Consider the following 21,592-nt stretch of genomic DNA (forward strand, 5'->3'; position numbering starts at 1 on the left):
GAGCCTACGAGCTGCGGAGGGCAAAACGCGGCTGTGCGCGCAGGGCAGCGGCTACAGCGGCTTCCCAACACGGATCCCCGGTACAGCGCGTTGGACACGTTGGGCCTTATCCCCCGGCGACTAAACGCAGTCTTCACTTCGAACTTTAAATTGCTGGCTCATGCAGCAAGGCAGTCAAGCAGGCAGGCAGGCAGGCAGGCACGCCGGCAGGTCATCTACCGGGGAGAATCAACACTTCCAACACTCAAGGGGCTCTCCCCCCCGGGGGGAGGAGGCCGAGGCCGCAGGAATGATCCAGGAGGGTGCCGGGGAGGGAGGGAAAGGGGTAATAGCTAGGGGACCATAATGTTTTGCAATATGATGCTAGCCACTACCGGAGGAGTATAGGTTGGGGAGGAGGGAGGGAAGTACATTCCGGTGCACTCGATAGGATGAGGGCCCATTACTGGAAGCGGGTCCATTACTGCCGGGGCCAGGTGGGTTTGGCCACATCGCGGCACTCCACTTCCCCCCCTGCGAAGAAGGCACAGTGACACACACACACACACACACACACACACACACACACACACATACATCATTGTGCAAGCGCACGCGCGCGTGGGGACCGGACCCACAACGACCTCCTCCTGGAATTAAGATGCCAAAACAAAAATCAATGCCCCATACACAAATCCGTACTACATATGTACGACAACAAACTTGATGCGCGCGCGGAGAACAGCACGTCGTGACGACGAAAAACATTTTTGTGCGTGTGCGCGATCTGCGGTGAGGTCGATGAACGATGCGCTATACTAACTCGCCTCCGCATTCTCCACATGCATCGCCTCCCCCTTTCACCACCACACCACCTCACCGAAACCGAGTTGCGCCATCGCCTATCGCCTTCTCTATCGGCCTCATTTTTCAACTTTGGGGGGATTGGACGCTGCTCTTCCGGTTTGCGGAACGCGTCCTGAGACCCCCACCGGCACAACAAAGAAAGCGGGAAACTGGCAACCAGCCCGGGGGGCTCACCCAGTGGGTTGTGTCCTCGCCTGCTAGGTAGAGAACACCGCAAAAGCGTATGTACTACAACTACACCGACAAGGCTACTGTTGAACAAAACCAACATGCGTTGAACAGACGTTAACAATCGCCTGACGTACACGGCCAGTGTGCCTGTAGGCATGCACCCGGCTCTTCGCTCCCCCAACGGACGGACTGACACACAGACAGATAGACAGACGGACAGGGGCTTGCGAACAACCTGAAGAGTCGAGGTGGTGCCGGTTCAAGGGCGAGACATCGCACTGCTGCAGGGGGACCCCCGAAAGAAGCAGAGGAACGTGGAACGTCGTCGAACGTGTGCGCGCTGACGTCGCACGCCAGCCAGTCTTGACATACACACATATATACAGACACAGCAGGCGGACACCGCATTATTTTGCGGAGTTTCGCTCTCCGTCTTAAACGCACCTGCGGAAAAGAAAGGCATCGGAAAAAACATCCGTCGCAGCGGCATCCGCCACCGCCGCCGCCAGCGCCGGGGGATATTTCGCTGAACCTGAGCAACACCCAGCATACACTCATCACGTCCCTTTTTATTAAGCTGTTCTACTCTCTAGCGTTGTTCCAGGGCAAGCAGGACACAGAGAAGCCCCGGAGAGCCGCTGATCATGTAGAAGCACACCTACGCCAGCTAGGGATTAGCAGCACGGGGGAGGGCGGTGACCACACTGTCCATCCTGCCAAGGCCGCCCCCCGATGCGGCCGCCGATGCCATTTCATGGAGCAACTGATTTAACACATCCCGACTGCGTTCATCCTCCTCCTCCTCCTCCCCGTCTCTCTATTCGCTGATGATGTAGCTGTAAATGCTGCTGCCGGCCCTCTTTCACTTTATACCACCGTACGACACATGCAAACTCATGCCACCCTGCCCGCAGCCGGCACCGGCGTCGGCATCGTCGCGCCCCCGCTACCTATCGGCGTCGGCGACGCAGAGCCACCACCGCCGCCGGAGGCGACGGCTGGCGGCGCCGCCGGAGGCGCCGCCGCGGCGGCGGCCACAGCCGCCGCCGCGGCAGCGGCGCCCTGCTGCTGCTGCTGCTGCGCCTGTGCCGATGCCGATGTGAAGGACGCGAGCATCTCCGAGAGGCGCAGCAGTATCTGCGTGAAGGGCGGCCGGGCGGCCGGGTCGTTGTCCCAGCAGGCCTTGGCCAGGGTGGCGTACTGCTGAGGCACCCCCAGGGGGAAGATGGGTCGGGCCTTCTTCTTGTACACCCTGATCAGGTAAAACGCCAAAAAAGGGAGGACGAGGCGAGCATGCGGAGGGGGGGAGAGATTACACAGACGTGGGGCTAATTACGCGACGCAAAAGAAACAAGTCGTTACATACTTCATACATGGTACTAGACATGCCCATAAAGCAACTGAGCCCGATGCCCAAAGCTGCCCAACAGCTGCCGCAGCCGGTGACACAACTAGCGTTCGGGCGAGGTGGCGTCACATGACGGTGCAAGCCTTAAGGAATACATGAACGTGGTGCGGAGGGGGCCCCGCCGTCACCGGACGGTCTAATTGTGTGTCCCGCCATCCTTACGGCGGTGTGAGGGGGTATTGGGGCCAAGCACCTTTCCCCCCAGCCTCATCTCGCCCGCCCCCACCTGTCGATGATGGCATCTCGTCCCAATCCGCCGTACGCCCGCTGGCCCGTGTACAACTCCCACATCATGATGCCTGAGAGGTCAAGCCAGGTGCGGAGGGGGGGAGGGAGGGAAGACGAACCACGAACGCGTTAAGGGGAGGTAAACAGGGAGGGGAGGGAATAGCATGCACAAGGGAGAGAGGGAGAAAGGACCAGCGCCTTCAGGGTTGTCATAATGCGACCCTTCTCTTCCCCAGGGCGATATCCCTCCCTTCTTTACACACAGTCCTAGTCACCCGTCAGATCCGAACCCTAAACACCACAATAACCTCCCCCTCCCCCGACCCCAACCCCCTCAAACCAGAACTCACCGAAGCTAAAGGTGTCTACACTGGTGGTCAACTTGGACCCGACCTGGGGGTGGACATACATACGCGCATACACCGGGAGGTAAGTAACGCAAACGTGACTAGGACGACAAGGATTATCCGGATTGAACAACATCAACAGGGTCGAGGGCCGGAAAGGGAAGGGGGAAGACGAACCACGAGCGAGTGAAGCTGATGCCAGGGAAAGAGTGATGCGCCAGGAGTAAGGTGAGGAGGGGAAGAGGGACGGGAAGGGACGGGCCCCTTGCCGCCAGGGAACGACAAACATACAGACAGGCCGCCGCTACCGGACACACAACAGCAACCCCACCACAGACCACAGCACTCCTCCGATAACAAAGAAACCCGCTTCAACAACAAAGCCGTCGTGACACTTGCAAGTCAACAATTTTTTACGACAGCGCTCCAAGTCCACAACCACCCGCTGTTTTGTTCCCCAAAACCTAACCCCTTTACCCCAAAACACACACATACATACACACATACATACATACATACATACATACACGCACGCACGCACATACACGCATAGACGCATACACGTACATACATACATACCCGCACATACATACATACATACACACGCAGTTCGTTCCCACCTGGAACAGCTCGGGCGCCAGGTGCGTCACCGTCCCCGAGCCGGAGCGGTTGACGATGTAGTAGTTCTCTCTGAGCAACTTGGCCAAACCGAAATCCGACAGCTTGGTGATGAAGCCGATGGGTTTGGAGCCGTCCGACTTGAGCAGCACGTTCTCGGGCTGTGAGAGGAGTTGGAATTTTAGGGATTGGGGGGTTCGGGGTTAACGTTTGGTCGGGGTCGGGTTTCGTTGTTGGCAACTTTCGAGGCAAGTAGGGTTCCAGGCCAGCTACAGTTGCCACGAGCTTATATTTACAGATGTACATACTTTTTTCTTGCAATGCTTTTACATTTTCATACGACTTCTCCCCTTTTTATCCCTACCAACGAAGATATCCCCAGCGTCCCTCCCCCTTCCCCCCAGCTCCACACGCCGCAACCTCCCCCCTCCCCCTCCCCTTCCACTCTCCCAAGTGAGACCGGCGCCACATACGCCTAACCCTACTCCCATAGACCCGCTCAGCTCCCAGACCGAAGCGGAGGACCCCCCTCCCCCCTCCCCCCGGCCCCACCCACATATTACTTTCTCTCCCGCCCAACCCCTCCTAAACTACCCGCCTATCTTTGGTGTCTGCGCCAATCGCCAGTGGTTGGTTCGTCTTACCCCCCTCCCCCCCCCCGCCAGCGCCCTCCCTCACCTTGATGTCGCAATGGATGAGCTTCAACGAGTGCAGGTGCTGTATGGCCTGCGCCACCTCGATAAGCACCTGCACGATGGCGCACAGGTCCACCGCCACACTGGTGTTGCCCAGCCGCTTGTGGAACACGCCCTTCTTCATGGCATGGCGCAGGGAGGCCTGAAGAACACGGCGGTACGAGCAGGGACGAGCAGGAACGAGCAGGAACGAAACGGAGGGAGGCCAGTTTGAAAGCAGCATACGAAGGAAGGCGGGGAGGAGGAGGAGGAGGAAGAGCTGTCAGCTATTCGAGAAACTTGTCAGTCATTTTTCAATGAAACAATTATAAAGCAGTGGGACACGGGCTGGCAGGAGTAGTAGTTCTAATAGTAATGGCATCCGCAGCACCAAGCACAGCCCAACCAGGCACGGTGCGGTCTTTTCATCTCCTGCCCTGCCCCCCCTCCCATCTTTTCCCTTGCGCCTCAAATCCGGCAAAGCTCCTAGTGGCCAACTGAGTAGCAGCGGCCTTTTCCACATCCCTCTTCCCCTTCCACCCATGCGATCTTCTCCCCTCTCCCCCGCCTTTAGGCCCCTCCCCCTCCCCCACACCTGCATTCACTCCCAGCCCCCAGCCCCCTTACCCGCCACCCCCCCACACACACACCTTGTCACAGAACTCCATGACCAGGATGTTGCAGGTGGCGAGACTGCGGTCCTCGTCGGGCTGCAAGCCACGGAACCTGGACGCGGCGGTGGGAGAGGAGGGGACGGCGGAGGGAGTGCGGGGAGGAAGGGGGGAAGGATGGGGGAGGAGAAGGGTGGGACGGACGAACCACGAAGGAAGAAGGGGGGAAGGAACTACGTGCAATATCAAAAAAAACTGCTGACGCCCAAAGCGGTAAGGAGGCGGGGAAGGGGAGGAAGGGGAGGATGGGGAGGAGTGGTTTTGAATATCGCGAACTAACCGTCAGCAGCAGGACTTGACGAACTGGATCTATTTTCCTTCCCGCCAAATCCTCCCCCACCCCACCCTACCCCACCACCCCTCTTCCCACTCCAAAATCTCAATGCAGCGGCCCCATTAGGGTACACGCAGACACACACGTACACCTCTGTCGCTCCCCTCCTCCTCCCGCACGCAATCCCCCCCAGCCCGGCACTCCCTCCATCCGTCCTTCCTTCCCCACCTGACGTTGATTCGTCCCTCCGTGGGCGAGGGTGAGTTGGTGCCACTGGCGTCCTCCACCATATCCGTGAAGCAGTTGAACACCTGGATGATGTGCGGGTGGCTCACCTGGGGGCGGGGGTGGGGGCGGGGGAAAGAGGGGGAAAGACGAACCACACGCGATTGAAGCTGCTGCCAGGGAAAGAGGGGGGCGGCACGGGGGTTGACACGGGGGGAAGACGAACCACGAACGAATGAAGCTGATGGCGAGGATAGACTGATACGCCAGTGGGAGGGGGGGGGAGAGACGGAAAGAGGGGGGAGGAGGAAAGGGGTGAGAAAGAGGATGTTGTGAAGAGGGGTTTGAGGAGAGGGGGGCGCGGGAGAGCGTGAGGGGGTGGTAAGGTCGAGAGACACACACACACACATATACACACACACAGACGAAGTGACCTCCCCCCTTTTCACATCGTTGGCGGTGCCAGTCTGCTTCCCACCAACCTACCGAATCGAAGCAGGCCGCCGTACCGCGGGCTCCCCCCCGCCCCGCACCGTACTCAGCCACCCTGCTCATCCTCTTCCCTGCTTCATAACCCCATCTCACCCTCCACCGATGCCCCGCACAGTGCCCTGTCCCCACCTTGCAAACCCCTTTCCCCCCACTCCAACCACCCCCTTCCCCCCCACCCCCCACTCCCACCCACCGTGGTGAGCACCGCCATCTCCAGAGCGTCCTTCATGGCCTGCCGCTCGTGCTGACGGGCATACATCACCTGGGCCGCACGGGGGGAGGGGGGAAAAGGGGCATCAGGACCCGGGGGGGGCGCATCCAGCTTTCGTCATCCAGCCGGGGGAGTTCTTTGAGGGAGGGGGGCCTCTTAATGGCACGAGGGCGATACACGAACGAATTACTTCATACTGAGATGATCTCCGTACTCACCAGCGACGTATTTAATACAATTAACCCGTGGAGCATGCATGTATGTATGTACGACACGTATATAGCGGAATTCCTGATTAGATGTTGATTGAGTGAGTGATGCCAGAGCCAGTTGAGTTAAGCGGTGCTCTGTGTGTGTGTGTGTGTGTGTGTGTGTGTGTGTGTGTGTGTGTATGTGTGCAATTCTCCTATCACTCTCCCAGCCTCCCCTCTCACAGGCTCAGGGTTATTTCCTCGCCCATGCCTCCTTCCTACTGCCCTCCTTGATGAGCCCCGTACGGGATTTCCCAGTTCCCCCCTTCACGCCCCATCCCCAGCATTCACCCATTCACTTCCCTTCCCCGTACACCCCCTCCTCACCCCCCTCACACATGAAGACCAACTTGAGGGCGCTAAATCTCGCCGAGTCCACGCTGCTCGCTCTCAACAGCCGTTGGACAGATCAGTTCCCAGCACCCACCTCACCAGCACCAACCCCGCAACCCAACTCCCGTTCCAGCATTCCCCAGCACACTCCACGCAAGAATCAAAACCCTAAAAAAACCTCGCCCCCGCCACTCCGAACTCTTCTGATCATGAAAAATTAAGCCCCAATCCTTTCCATCCCCGCAGCGGCCCTCCCACGCCCTGGACACGCCTCCCAACCCCTTTCCTCCCCTCCCCTCCCGTGGGTCGGTCGGGTCGGGCGCGTGTTGGGGGGATGAGAGAAGCACTTGCACGTCACCAGCAGCTATACTACCAGCTTATCAGCCAGTTCTGTCCAGTCTCCTCAATTATGCCGCCAGGCCGGCGAACCATTCCTGCTCTCTTTCCGCACTAAATTTAGTCTTGGCGGCTAGGTAAGTAGTTTTCCGCTATCGTCATCATTACATCATCGCGAAGGCTTCTTCTTCACAACCGCCGACTGGTTAGTTGTGCCTTCTTTACTTCTGGCGCATTACTCTTTCCTTAGCATCGGCTTCACTCGTTCGTGGTTCGTCTTCCCCCTACCCCACGCCTCCCCTCCTTCCCCGCCGCCGGCATGGCGCATGCCCTACCTTGACTGCCGCCACACTGCCCTTGAAAGTGCCCTTATACACCACCCCAAAGCCGCCCTTGCCCACAATCTCCGTAAGCGTCAGCTCCTCGATCCACTCGTGCTGCTGAGCCGTCTTGGCATGAGTCTTCCGCAGCTCATGTTGCAGCACCTTGAGCATCGCCTCCGTGCAGGACCGCTTCACAACCACCGGCTTGGCAACGCCCTCCGAGTTCAGGTACACCGAGTCGCCCTGGCCGCCGGCAGCGCCCGAGCCGCCGCCGCCGCCGCCCGTGCCGGCGTTCTCGGACCGCTCTCGCTGGTCCAAATCGGAGGGACCTCCGCCGCGCTGCGGCGAGATATTTAAATTTGCGAAGGGGAAGGAGAGGAGGGAGGGGAGAGGAGGGAGGGTACTGTTATGATCATGTGTCACACAGTTGTGAAGTGTGTGTGTGTGTGTTACACCTCGGTTGCGTTACCCAACTAGAGAGGTGAACCGAGTGCCCATACAGGCCAGACAGAGGACCAAGAGCCTAATTTCGGCATAACCCCTAATTTCACACTGGCCTTACCTCCCCCCCCTTCTCCTACACACACACCGGCAGCAGCAGTTTTCCTTGTGGACTTCGGGTCCACATATTTCACACACACACACCCCAAGGGGGGGTCGTCCCTACCGTTAGGATGCTCTCCCAAATCTGATCTCGATGGGGCTGCAGCCTCTTAGCCAGCAGCAGCACCACGCTGTTCACCAGACCCATCAACAGGTCCTTGATGTTCTGAAAGTTGCTGGTCGTCTCGAGCGTCACGTAGAAACCGCCAAACGTGATGCCGTCAAAGATAAGAGGCAACACCACAATCGAAGCCACCATCTCCTGCCCCGAAATAAAAATGTCCGTCGCAGGCTTCATACACGACTGAATGTACGACGCGCAGTCCGACACAAACCGCGCCTTGCCCTTCTGTACGGCATCCAGCAGCAGCGTATTTTCCAGCTGGATCTCCGTCACGTGGATCTGCGGCGCGCTGTCCCGTACATCCATCGGCAGGCCCGCGGCCCCGTAGCCTTCCGCCGCCGACATGGCACGGTCGGGCTCGAAGATGAGGGCACGGGACATGTCCGAGGTGGGCAGTAGCGCCAGGCGACACCCAGTGCGGATGTTGGTGGCGCGCAGTAGCAGCGAGTGTGCGCCGCGCAGTAGCTGGTGTACGACGTTGGTGTAGTCGGGGGAAGAGTCCAGGTTCCGCATGAGCTGGCAGAGATTTTGGGTCTGCTCGCTGCGCAGGTAGTACAGCAATCCGGTGGACAGACAGCCCAACATGGGTTCCCACCTGGGGGGGGGGGAAAGGGGAAAATCATATGCGAGAAAGTCAAGAGAGGGGAAAGGGGGAAAGACGAACCACGAACGATTGAAGCTGCTGCCAAGGCAAGAGAAGCAGAACTGACCAGTAGGCGGTTTTGAAGGAGCCGACCTCGGGAGGGGGAGGGGGCAGGAAGTGGACTTATGCGTGGGTGCCTTATGCGGGGAGGGATAACCGCGGGGCGGATTCGGAAAGCGAAACAGGTGCAAGGTATCGGGTAATGATGTATGGGGATTGAGGCAGGAGCAGGAGGATGGTGCGGGAGGTCGGTCGGACGTGAGCTCTGGAGAAGGACCACGACAGGACGGTGCCGTGTGGGATGGGGTGGGGTGGGGTGGGGTGGGAGGAAATTTTATGACGTTGCGAACACGAAAGAAATAAACTGCGTGCGTCCATAGAACGGTGCCGGGAGGGGGGATTAAGCGAAGCAGAGCCCGGGGGAAGGGGTCGGGAGGAGCGAGGGGAAAAAGAGATTGTGGGACACTGGAGGAGGAGGACGGCGGAGGTAAAGTAAGACGACATTCACGGACCTGGGAGTGCATAGCGAAAGGGTGCGACAACGGTTTCGCAGCCGATGGAAGAGGGAGATGTCTGTAAAATCGCACTGGGCTTTTAGTAAAAAGTGAGAAGTCCTGCTTGCCGGGGAGGACGTGCTCACCACACCATCATTTGTGGGGGGTAGAGTAGCCACGTCAGCATGCACATCCGCATTCATGTTTCTACACGCAACTATTGGTGCAGCAGCGCAAAAGGTTCTTATGATCCCCATGCATGGACATTTTTTCCGCAAAACCGGCACACGCGTACGGGACGAGCGGTTACCATGGGTTAAAAAGGCAAAACAGAACCTCGTTGCCGTATCGTCCCGTTCAGGGTGATCTAGTTCAGCTGTAAACATGCAACACGTCAATCCATCAATGCATCTTACCATTCGACTTCGAAGCCGTCTGCATCCTCTTTTGCGATTGTCAGGACTGACAGGACCTCGTGGTCGGTCGAGATGGGGATGGACAAAAACGACCGCAGCCCATACTTATACAAGGCCTGGAAGTCAAGGGGTAGCTGTGCTGCCTCGGCATCATTCTTCGCCGTAAGGTAAAGGTACACTGGCTGCTGCAGCAAATGCGCCGCTGACCATTGCGGCCCTCGCATTACCGGCGTCCGCTCCAGCTCATGAGCCCCCACTCCATACGCCGCCAATAAGACAAACGAAGTACAATGGTCCGTGAGCCCCGTAATGCTGCGTGTGGCATTAAAACACGGTACTTAGAGCCATAAGAAACACCTGATCAAACCGACGTAACCCACCACGTCAACGCCTTTTCCCTCCTTCAAAAGTATGTGGGGTATCAAGCGACACAGATATGATCACACAAAAGAAGTTGGGCCGAGTAACCCCAGTATCTGAAAAGAACTCAGCCCGTTCCTTGCCACGCACCTGCATAGGCCAACGCTGAGGTGCTTTTGAAGCAACTCAGAAGCCTCATTGAGCGCTATCGTTGGTGTTGGATTTAGAGAAGCAAGCTTTTGCAGGACAAGCTTGACCTGTAAGCCGCACATGGAATGTTGCTGTATGAGCTACTAAATAGCAGCATATATGGGCGACCAGAAATAAAGCCTTCAGCAATCCCATTCAAGTTTCCTCAAGTCCAGCACAACAAACCCACCTCTCCAAGGTTCAGACGCAAAATTTCAGCAAGATTGGTTCCTGCCATACTTTTTGTAGGTGTTCCCTCAAGCTTCTCCGCACCAGTAGCTCCTGATACTACGCCGCTGCTCCTAGAGTTAATGATCCCCTCCTTCTGCCACGGCGGAACCGCTGCCGCTTGGAAGGACGAGTCCACAGACTCCGCCTGCAGTGCAGGTGCTGGCGCTGAGGGCGCCTCCTTCGGCTCTGGCTGGGGCTTTGGAACTGGCGGAGGAGGGGAGGCAACTTGATAGGGTGCTTGCCTCTGGGCTGCGGCAGGTGTTCCTGCTCCGTTAGCCGATGTCGCGGGTGCTGGAGCTGGCTTAGGGCTAGCGGGCTCGGCAGGGCTGCTGTTGCCGAAACAAAGGCACCCCATAGCGTGCTCAAATGACGCCTAGACGGGCATCATCATAGCGGTACTGGAAAGCAGTTCGCCGCAGAGCCAACCCTTACGTAGGTCAAGCTCTTTCTATAATAGCCAAATATATTTGCGGAAAAGCACTTGTCCTAATAACGTTGCAGAGCAAAAGCGGGACAAGCGGCAAGCCAAGGAGGCTGATAAGGTGCACTAGTTGACGGGTTAGTAAGGTGTGGTGCAGCGTGAAAGTCTTCAAGGGAAAGATTCTGCCTGAAGGACAGTGACTTTTACATGAAAAACTGACGACGGTCGTAAGACAAACTCTCCTTACGGTGTACGGTACGACACAAATTTTCTTGCGTTGGCTCTCTAACCTCACAGATTTTGGGTTGGGGGATTACCCGATGGATGCCTGTGCATTGAAGGACGCAGCCTACATCCCCACGGCTGCGTGCGTTGCGAAGGCATGACCAGAGCGGGTGGCATGACAAATCAGTGTGATGAGCAGCCTTGGCAGCCCTCCTTCAACCACAGGAGTGTCTGATAGCTCACCATGAAATTCACCCTGATATCACGCGGTGTCGTCGCCGTATCCATGACCCTATCTGCTCTTCTTGGCGGGAGCCTCTCGCCTGGGAGCCGAGGCTTAGGGGAACAATAGCTGCGCTAGCGGGCCTAACCGCTGGCCGTTGGAGCTGCTAGTGCGGCTCGGTGCAAGAAATGGACCTCGAGGATGGCTGGCGCTATCTCGATCGAACGGGTGAAATCCATGTAAGCACGTGCAGTCCTTCTTGACCCGTTTTTCACATGATGTGCGGGGTAGGACCCAAATCCCGTTGTTGAGCCAGCCGATGGGCGCGCCACTCCATCAGACGTGACACACACACACGCAGTGCTTCCCTCATACATTCGCAACCCACTCCTACCCACGAAAAAACCCTTCCTGTCTTTCTTGCAGGGCCCCATATCCAAGGCTGAGCTGCTCTCCTATCTGCAAGGGGGCGCCATCTCCCATGAAACACAGGTGCAGGGGTTGGCGGGGACTGCGCAAACTTGCCACCAGCAGGTCTGGGAATTGAAATACATGATGCTGGTGATAAACACAGCATTACATACGCCGCCCATGGTGCCTAATGGCTTTCGGCTGGGGCGGGCGAGGGGGAGAGATTGGGGAGGGAGAAGGGGAGGAACGGGATGAGCAGGACTGAGGCAGCACTGAGGGCGTGTACGCGCTGTCGGACAACCGCTGCCACTGCCGCCATCTAAGCAGCCCTTCCCACAACCACAGCCACAACCACCCCCGCATCACGCACGTCATTGATGCCCTTTTGCCCTAGCAAAGCGCCGGTCGGCCCCGAACCACAGCAACCCGGGCCAGCTTCCCCTCCTCCCCCTTCCCCCACTCCCCCCTTTTGTGAAGTGGCGTAAGCGACCTCGGGCCTCGTGAGTCAAATTGGAATCCCCCGTGCGCAATGCGGCAGTTTGGTGCTTAGGACGGCAAAGTGTTAGGAACCGCTTAACCGCATCTGTGCTTCCTTCCTCTGCCACCACCACCACCACCATCACCGGCATCACCGTCTTTGTCAATAGCTGCGATCATGACGCACATGATGAGTACCAAGCCATCGCTGAGGTCCCTGCGATTGGAACCCGCTAGACGGCCTCGCATCGCCGCACTCAGCCTCGCCGCAAAACTCAACATTACAAGCTATCTGCCCGTGCACATACATACACCTACATAAGCACCCTACCTGTTATTTTCTTCAGCGTAACGAAGGCAGAATCGGTCCTTGCACGAGTGTGTGGTGCACTCACACATACATGCGTATATATACTGACACACGCCTTCGTCTGCCGGCTGCATGGCGGCTGGGCCCCAGGTCCACCACCACCAGATGGGCTGGCGCTGGCTGGGGCATGTGCTGCTGGGCTCCGGCTACAGCCACCCAGGGGGCCGCGTCTGCCGCGCAATTGGCCGTCCGACGGCGACTCAAGGCGCAGGAGCTGACGGCGTTGTGGCGCCGCCGCCAGCAGTAGCAGCGACGGCTGGCGCCGCCGCCGTCGCCGGTACCGCCGGCGGCTCTCGACCAGTAGTGCAGGGCGTGGGTAAGGGCGCGGGCAAGGTGAAGATCCGTAGCCGTGAAGTCATACCAGCGAAGCGCTCCAAACCGGGGTCCTTAGGGGCCTTACTAAAGGACAGCACAGCAGCCGGCAGCGTTGCCGCTACCGCCACCGCCAGTGGCGGTGCAAACGGCGCGGGGGCAGGTGGCGAAGACGAGGCTTCCGCAGCAGCGGCGCCGCCGCCGCCGCCGCCGCCACGCCTCACCGCCGCTGCCGCCAGCGACAGCCGCGCGGCGCCGGCTGCGTACGGCAGCTGTGGGTTCTTAGAAGCCCATCAGGAGCCTCACGCTGGAGAGCAGACTTTCCTGTTGCCTCCGGAGGAATCGGACGAGGAAGGGAGGGTGGCGGCCCTGGCGGCTGGACCGCCGCCGCCGCCGCCACGACGACGACAACTGGCGGGGGTACGACTGCGGAGTCCGAGCCCCTTTGAAGAGCTGCTGGTGACTGAGCTACTGGAGGACCCATTCTCACTTCGAAGCGATTCGGAGATAGCGGAGGGGGGGATGACAGCTTTCGAGAACATGATGGACGACGTTCAGCAGGGGGCGATGTGGAGGGGAAGCCGCGATGGTGGTGATGGGGGGGAGGAGGCGGCGGCGGAGGAGGAGGCGGGGAGGGAAATGTTGCATTTGGAGATGCCAATGGTGGTAACATCATGTGCCGGGGTAGCCGGGGCCACGCAGCCTCGAGAGCGTCAGAGGTGCTTCAGGGGACAGGGGGAGGAAGGGGGGGAGGAGGAGGGGGAGGGGTTGGTGTCACCCGCGAAGCTGCCGGTTGCGGCGGCGGCGGCGGCGGCGGGGGCGGCAACGGGGGAAGTGGTACGGAGGGCGGCAAAGCGGCAGCGGCGGGAGGAGCCGCAGCAAGTGACGCCGCCGCGACCGGCGCGGCAACAAGAAAATCACCCGCAGCAAGGAAAGCGAGGGAAACAGCAGCAGCAGCAGCAGCAACAGCTGCTGCAGCAGTGTAATCAGTCGAGGCAGCAACCGGAGGCCGTTGCGAAGCTGGGCCAGGCAGCCGCGCGACTGCAGACGCCGCCGTCACAAAAGTCTCCTTTCTCCGCTAAGAAGGATCCGGCAGCCGCCGCCAAGGCCAACCGTCCCATGGGTCAGCCGGCGGCGGCGCGGACACAGCCGGCGGACAAGAAAGTCAAAACACAGGACGACAAAACAGTCGCGAGTAAGCGACGTAAGGTGGTGACGGAGCCCGATGACGATGCGGCAGCACCGATGGCGGCGGTGCAACGGCCAAACGCCGCCGCCACAAACCACGTTGCCGGCGCTGTCAAGCCAGGTGTTAAGTCCATGGTTGGCACCGTCATGGGCAATGGAGGTTCTGCACGGGGTGCGGAGCGGGCTGAGTTGCTGTCGAAGCCGCTGCAGCAAAAAAAGCAGCGGGAAACAGGCAACGGAGCCGTTCGAGGTGGCGGCGGCGGCGGCGAGGTGACGGACGCTGCTGTCCCTGAAGTGGCGCGGGAAAGGGCAGCGGCGCCGCCGCCACCGGCGGCTGCTTCAGGCTCCGGCGGCGGCCGATGTACGACACAGGGCCCACACCGTGCCGCTGCCGCCGCCGATGGGAATGGGGCTGCTGCGCAGGGGGATACCGAGCGGGAAAGGTACAAAGATAGGGTACGGCAGGCGCCGCGCGGCGGCGCGGCGGCGCAGCCGGCAGCAGCGGCAGTCAATCATCTGCCTTCACCTATCAGGCTACTCGCCTCCGAACGAGCTGCCGCGGCAGCAGATGCTACAGCTCCCCCGGGCTGCAGCTGCAGGGGCGCGACAGGTACTTCAGACAAAGGTGCAGCGGCAGCTGCAGCTGCGGGACATTTTGACGTGCAGAACGGCAAACCGACGCAGGCACTGTTGCCGTCACTTCCTCTCAGTGGCGGCGACGGCGGCGGCGGCGATGCCGCGTTCCGACGGTCTCTATCGATTGGGCCCTCGGCCCATGAAGGCAATGTGGCGGGGTGTACGATGGCTGAACCGCTAACAACGGCGCTGGCGGCGGCACCAGCGGCGGCCGAAGTGACGGTGGCGAGTAGCGCGGCGGCAGCAGCTCGCAGAGCCCGTCAGGCCATCCCCTTGCCCAATATTTGTGAGTTTGAAAACTCACAAAGCGGCGGAAATCATATTAGACAGGACGCCCTCATACACCGAGCAGGCCGCATTGGAAAGAGGATGTGAATGCCCCCGCGACCCGTTCCCGGGACAACCCCCATGCCCAGCATACCGGGCTCCGCCAGTGGATTCGGTGTTCTGTGTCCTCCTTTCCATATTATCCCCCCTCCTTTCCACCCCCCAAACACACGCGCTCTCCTTCGCACAAGACCTCGCTTGCATTCACCGTCATCATCGCCATCATCGTCATCATCGCCCACTTTCTCCACAACAAGCGTGGCCATCACCTCCTCCCTCCTCCATCCATCTTTCATTGCTAGTTCCATGGCTCCGAACGCAGCAGCGTGTTGCCCTGCTGATTCCACTACACCCCGCCCTCGCCCTCGCCCTTACCCACCCATTCACCACCGGTCCACCACGGCCATGTGGGGTTTGAGGGTGGTGAAACCCCGTTCGCCCCGCAAACCCATGTGACCTTGGTGAACGGGTGGTGGATGGACGAGTAGCACCCCTGTTTACCCTCGAGCGCGCCTTCCCCCGCCCTAAACACCCCCCTCCCCCCTCCCCCCCCCGGGGCCCCGCAGCCGGTATGTTGGGACGCAGCATTGCGCGAGCTGGTCGAGGGACAGCGGCACCGCAGTCGCCGCAGCCGCAGCCGCCAGGCAAACCGGGCGGATTGTTGGATGCCTGGAACAACGTAAGCGTCTGGCCACTGCGCTGGAATCAGCATTACATGTGTGTATGTATGTATGTATGAATGTATGTATGTATGTATGTATGAATGTATGTATGTATGTATGTATGTATGTATGTATGTATGACTTATATTACACTGTGGGCGCGAGAGCCGGGGGCCGAAGCCGAAACACAGCGCAAGGGTCGGGAGCACACAGCCCAAGTCGGTTAGTCTTGTGTGCTCCCGACCCCGACTCAGACTGCTAACACTCTACGCAGCCATTCCGCTGCCCCTCCATCCGGGGATGGCGCTGCAGTGAAAACACCACGAAGGGCTCTCAGGGCCCGCTAGAGCGAGTCCACAAGTCTCAGCTAGGGCAAAGTCAAAGGCTCTCTGAAACAACCCCCACAACACAACCAACGACAAAGGGATCCCAAGGGAAAGAACAAAAAAAATAAAAAGACGGTTAGGGCAGCCCAGGCAGGGGAGGGCTCCTGATACACCTAACAAGCCAACAAAAAAACCTGTATGTATGCGTGTATGTATGTATGTATATAAGTCCCCCCTCCTCCTCCCCTCACCCCTGCTCCCCCCCTCCTCCTCACCCCGCACCTGCGGCTCCCTCCCGCCCCACCGCAGCTAGCCCCCGGGCGGCAGGAGGCGATGCGGGAGCAGCTGGCTGCCGTACTGGAGGACTGCTACCAGTACCGGTCAGGGGGGAACCGACTGGTGGATGCGGCGTGTGTACTGCAACTGCGTGACGAGGTGGACAGGTCAGCAGTTGGGTGGTTGGTGCCGGTTGAGCTCGGTGGTTAGGTTGTTGTTCGTTGTTGTTCGTTGCATTCTTGTTCGAAGGGGTGGAGGCATGCGGCGGCAAAGCACCTTGTTTCCTGGTACGGCACTGCCCTGACCAGTATATTACCCTTTACTGCTATCTCTACCGCCCATGGGCCCCCCTCCCTCCCCCCCGGCTTTTACGGACGCCTTATTCCTCCCCCCCCCAATCCTGGATTTAATGAAGTTCTTGCATATGGGTTCCCCCCGGCAGTCCTGAACCCGAAACTTGTATGTATATATGTATGTATGTATGTACTGTATGTATGTACTGTATATCTACCACGTCGAGACGCCTCGGAGACCCCTGGGGCGGCACTCCCGGGTGCTTTCTCAATGGCGCGTGTTGGATTGCTGGCGGGAACCCCGGGGGCACACAAATTATTCGTGAACCACCGTCGGCAGTTCCCTTCATCGCGGGCGGCTCAGATCATAAAAGCACATACACACACGCACTTCCCCCCTTTCTTTCCTCGCCTCCCTGCGGCGCGTCTGTTTGTTGTCGTACAGGGGCATGCTGGCGGAGACGGTAACGGTCACCAACGGCCTCACAGGAGACGCCACCACCGTACGGGGTGTACTGCAGGAACATGCGCAACTGGTGGGCTGGCCGGGCGGGGGGCCCCCCGGGGGAAAGAAGACTTCAGAGGGGGCGGGGGCTTGCGGCGGCGGTTCTGTGTGTCGTGTGTGTGAGAGAGGGAGAGGCGCGCACACAGCTGCACCGCGGCTATTTGCTGACCCCCCCCTGGCATCAGCTTCAATCGTGTGTGGTTCGTCTTTCCCCCCTCCTCCCGGCCCTCTTGCTGCCCCCAGCGCACACCGGGTGACACCGGTCTCACCGGGTGACCTGTCTCACCGGGGTCTCAAAGGGGGGGGGGCGAGGGTGCAGCCGCGCTTTGAGTCCACGGGGTGTTTTTTAACTGTAGTCATTAAAAAGAAAATTGCATCAAAAATCTAAATTTGAAGAGAGGAATTCAACCTATGAAGTTGAAAATTTGTGTTACTGATGCCCATGGACATGTCCATGGGGGTATTGGCGACGGCCCTCTTAAAACTACGTACGCACATTCAGGGGCCTACTCTGGGGCCTACTTTCCAGCGGCAGCTACCTCTTTTCTCCCCCCCCCCAAATCCTTCAAGGACGCCTTTTGGTCAGTTCTACTTCTGGTACACTCTTTCCGTGGCAGCAGCTTCAATCGTTTTCGTGGTTTGTCTTTCCCGCCAAATCCTACTTACATATGATGTCTTCCCCCCCTTTTTTCTTCTTCGTAACGTCAGCAATGGACCCTTTGCTGCGTGTTGTTGCGGTTTCCCCGCCCCTCCCCCTCGCGGGGTCGACGTGCGGCGCCACCCCATCCCCACCGACACGCACATCCCCATCCATACCACATACTCCTGCGGCGGCTGTGTGTGTATGTGTGTGTATTCCTCTCTCCCTTTTCTTCCCCACCGCAGCTGGCCGTTATGGAGAGCATCCGGGACAACAAACCCATGCCCCAAGTCCCCTTCGTCGTCGACACGCCACTGTACGACACGCTGCCTGCTGTACCATCCCAAACCCAAGGCAGGCGCCGTACACCCTTCCTGAAACCGAGCGGCCCCGACGGCGCTCCTACAGGCCAGGACGGCGACGGCGGCGAAGCCGACGCTGGCGGCGGGGCCGGCAAACAGCTTCCGTCAGGATCGGCGACACTAATGCCGCCGCCGTTTCGACAGCCCGCCACCGGCTACGCGCCCATATCGCAGGCACGTCACCGGCTTTACTCCAGGAGAGGTGCTGACGGCGGCAGCGATAATACGGCAGTGCAGGTGCCCCGTCAGGGGCCTGCCGCCGCCGCCGACGCTGCCAATAACAACAACTGTATTGGCGATGGACCAAAAGGCGAGGAAAGCGATTACTACTATGGCGATGGCGGCGGCGGCGGTGATAGTCTGTACATGTATGAGCAGACGGAACAGGACCGTGTGGCTCCACCTCCGCCACAGGCGGCTGCGCTGCCGCTGCCGCTGCCGCTGCCGCCTCTGGAGAACCAACTCGGGAAGTCCGGCGCCCACTTCTCGGCACCTCACCACCAGCAACACCGACCCCTATTGCATTACCATCATAATCATCATCGCGGCCGGGGTAATGATCTACGGCCGCCGCCGCTGCCGCCGCCGCCGCTGCATTGGCATGGCTATGACTGCGGGGTTCAACTTATTGACCCCGGACACACTCGCCCCCGGCCCCCGGAACCCCCTCAACTCCCTAATGGGTGGGGTCGCGACCAGCAAGACGACCGCAGAGGGGAACACGGCGGGCAGGTCCAGGAACGGGAGAAGGAGCGCAACAAGGCAACGAAGGCTGCAGCCACAGCCGACACCGCTAAGCTGCCGCTAGCTAATCCGACTCCGACTCCGAATCCAACTCCTCCTCTGTTACCGATCGACGTGCTGCCGCCCATGCACGACGGCTTGCCGCCGGGTCTTGGACCAGGGCATGAAGAGGACAGGGCGCCGCAGCGCGCGCAGCTACAACAACCGCAACCCCCCACGTCGCAGTCCTCCCTGGCGCGGTCGGCGCCGCTTGGCGGGACGAGTGGACAGTCCGCCGCCGCAGGCCTTCGGGTTCCCCCGGGGCTGGAGCGCGAGACTCCAACGCCTGTGGCCGTTGCCGTACAGCGACAGCCGCAGCCGCAGCAGCCCTCAGCGCAAGGGGGCCATCTGCCGCCGCACTTGCGGTCTGCCGCGCAGCTGCAAGCCGTCGCCGAGGCTGCGGCGCCGGCGGCAGCTGCAGCTGCTGCTGCCGTACCACTGGCGGCAGTAGCACCAGCGGCTGGGGTCGCTACTGCGACTCTGGCAGATGTGGCGATACCGGGATGGGGGGCAGCGGCAGCAACAGCCACGGTGGCAGCAGCATCGGCATCGGCAGTAGCAGCAGCAGCAGCGCAACCAGGGCCAGTGGGCGTGCGAAGCGGTACGGCACGCGCCACCCCCCAATCTGTGCCGCCGCAGATATCGCAGGTACCTGAGGCTGTCACCACAACAGCAGCACCAGGAACAGCATCTGTAACAGCACCGCTGACGTCAGAAGCTGCGGCGGGTGCGGCGACTACGGCACCTGGCGGTGCAGCAACAGGGCTGGAGGTGGCCGCATCAGCAGCAGCCACAGCCATCGCCTCCGACGCTGCGACTCCGGCTCTGGCGTTAACGAAGCTGAACCCACACACCCTCAACCTCACCCTCAACCTTAGCCACCGAGACGCCAGGCGACAACTGCAACGAATGCTCCACATGCTCATGGTGGCAGAAGAGGAGGAGCCGGAGGAGGCAGCGGCGGAGGCAACGGGTGCATCGGCGCTAGGCGGCTCCGCCGCCGCGGCAACGGCAGCTGTGCCTCTATGCAACACGAGCGAAACCGATACGATACAACGTCAGCAATCGCAGCAGCCTGGCCTTGGCGGCGGCGCCGCCGGCCCCCTACCGCCGCCGCCAGCAGCTGCTGCAGCCGAGGCCGCGGGCCAAGTCCCCACCACCGTTACGGTTTCCGCGACGGGCCCCCGGCTGCCAGCATCTACGGCTGAGACCGCCGCCTTGGCCGACGTCACCGCCGCTGCCGCTAGAACCGCTGGTTCCAGGCCGATGATTAAACCCGAGCCGGAAGGTGACGGGCCACTGGGACCGTCGACCACCGTCGCCGCGGCAGCGGCGGCGGCGCCGCCGCTGCCGTCTCCCACTGCGCTTCCTGGACTTAACACTGTGCATTTCAAGATCTACGCCGTGAATTGCTTCCTGTGCGAGCCGTACCTGCCGGAGTCGGCTTTAGATGACTTGGGGCTGCGGAGGGACGCACACCTGCCTGTGATGTTGGGTGGAGATGAGGACGAGGACGACGCGGAGGTGTGGCTGGTGGGTGATGATGAAGACACGGAAGGGGATGCAGCGGAGGTTGCCGGGCGTGGGGAGAGGGTTGTTCGTGGTGTTGGGATGGCGGGTGGGGGTGCAGAGCCGGGGGCGGCTGGGCCAGCGGCAGTGAAGGGGACGGGGGTGGGAGGGGGTTACGCCACTTGTGGCACGACGGCTGTGAACGAGGCGGCGGTGAATATGCTGCTGAACCTGCTACGGGTCTGAAAAGGGCGTTTGTGCGTATGTATATGTGTGCGTATGTATGTATGTGCGTATGTATGTTTGTATGTACGTAGGTGTGCATGTATTTGTGTGCGCTTGTGTGCGTTGACAGTGAGACATTAGTTTACCACACGCGCGATGGTGGCTGAGGGGAGTGTTTTAGTGCCCGTGTATGCGTTTACGTACGGCGGACCAGAGGATGCAGTCGAGTGGCATAGGGGGCTGTGACTGGGTCTTTCGTACGTCTATAATACGAAGTACATGGTGAGAAGGGCTTGGCGAGGTGGTGCGTACACGAGAAATATCTTCACCGCTGCAAGCTCCCTAATCCAGCGACTTGACAGGATTTTCCAAATGTCCATAAAAATGTATCCGTTGCTGGAATCATGAAGCTCGTAGATGTGGACAAGGAGAGTGTCGCTGTGTATGTGTGTGCGTGTTCCTGCTTGCTATGTCGGGTGACGTCACCGCACAGAACTTCCCCCAGATGGGTTCGTCCATTGAAGCACTAGGACTCGTTGTTCCCGTGGGGATGCAAAAGCCGATGTTGAGGAGGCAGTGCGTCCTTTTGAGGCTATTGCACACGCGTGCGGACATATGTATATGGTACGACGTATGACGACGCGATGTGAGTTGGTGATTGAGGTCAATGCCGACGCAAGTTGCTGCACGCCCGTGTATGCGCATGTATTGTACGACATGTACGGATTTTGTACAACGCGACATGAGACGGCGTGTTCATTCAGTAGCTTTTGCAGATGGTTAGTTGTTAATCCATGCACATGGCACTCATAAGTGAACCAAGGGGAAAGTACTGCACTCCACGTAGGCCGCTTGGACAAGTGAAAATCGGCCTATATATTCTCTTTGGAGGCCCTGTGCGTACGGCTCCTCCTTGCAGTCTTTGCCACGTCCATGTGGGCGTTTGGAAGATG

At 59.7% G+C, this 21,592-nt stretch overlaps 2 protein-coding genes across 2 annotated transcripts; one reads left to right on the plus strand and one right to left on the minus strand.

The window, feature by feature from the left end:
- Positions 1–1,911: 1,911 nt before the first annotated feature.
- Positions 1,912–10,475, minus strand: VOLCADRAFT_100588 (uncharacterized protein; the record flags this gene model as incomplete). Its single annotated transcript, XM_002959144.1, has 12 exons — positions 1,912–2,269; positions 2,652–2,724; positions 3,004–3,046; positions 4,297–4,455; positions 4,943–5,018; positions 5,466–5,572; positions 6,148–6,216; positions 7,421–7,747; positions 8,076–8,730; positions 9,689–10,000; positions 10,199–10,305; positions 10,428–10,475. The coding sequence occupies 12 exons, from the start codon at positions 10,473–10,475 to the stop codon at positions 1,912–1,914; spliced, it is 2,334 nt and encodes a 777-aa protein (XP_002959190.1).
- A 1,050-nt stretch (positions 10,476–11,525) lies between these two features.
- VOLCADRAFT_120108 (uncharacterized protein) lies at positions 11,526–20,660 on the plus strand (the record flags this gene model as incomplete). Its single annotated transcript, XM_002959137.1, has 7 exons — positions 11,526–11,576; positions 11,764–11,829; positions 12,686–15,017; positions 15,625–15,737; positions 16,356–16,489; positions 17,061–17,151; positions 18,006–20,660. 7 exons carry the CDS (start codon positions 11,526–11,528, stop codon positions 20,658–20,660), a joined length of 5,442 nt encoding a protein of 1,813 aa, XP_002959183.1.
- Positions 20,661–21,592: the final 932 nt, after the last annotated feature.

Source organism: Volvox carteri (assembly GCF_000143455.1).
Source record: "Volvox carteri f. nagariensis unplaced genomic scaffold VOLCAscaffold_128, whole genome shotgun sequence".
Taxonomy (NCBI): Eukaryota; Viridiplantae; Chlorophyta; class Chlorophyceae; order Chlamydomonadales; family Volvocaceae; genus Volvox; species Volvox carteri.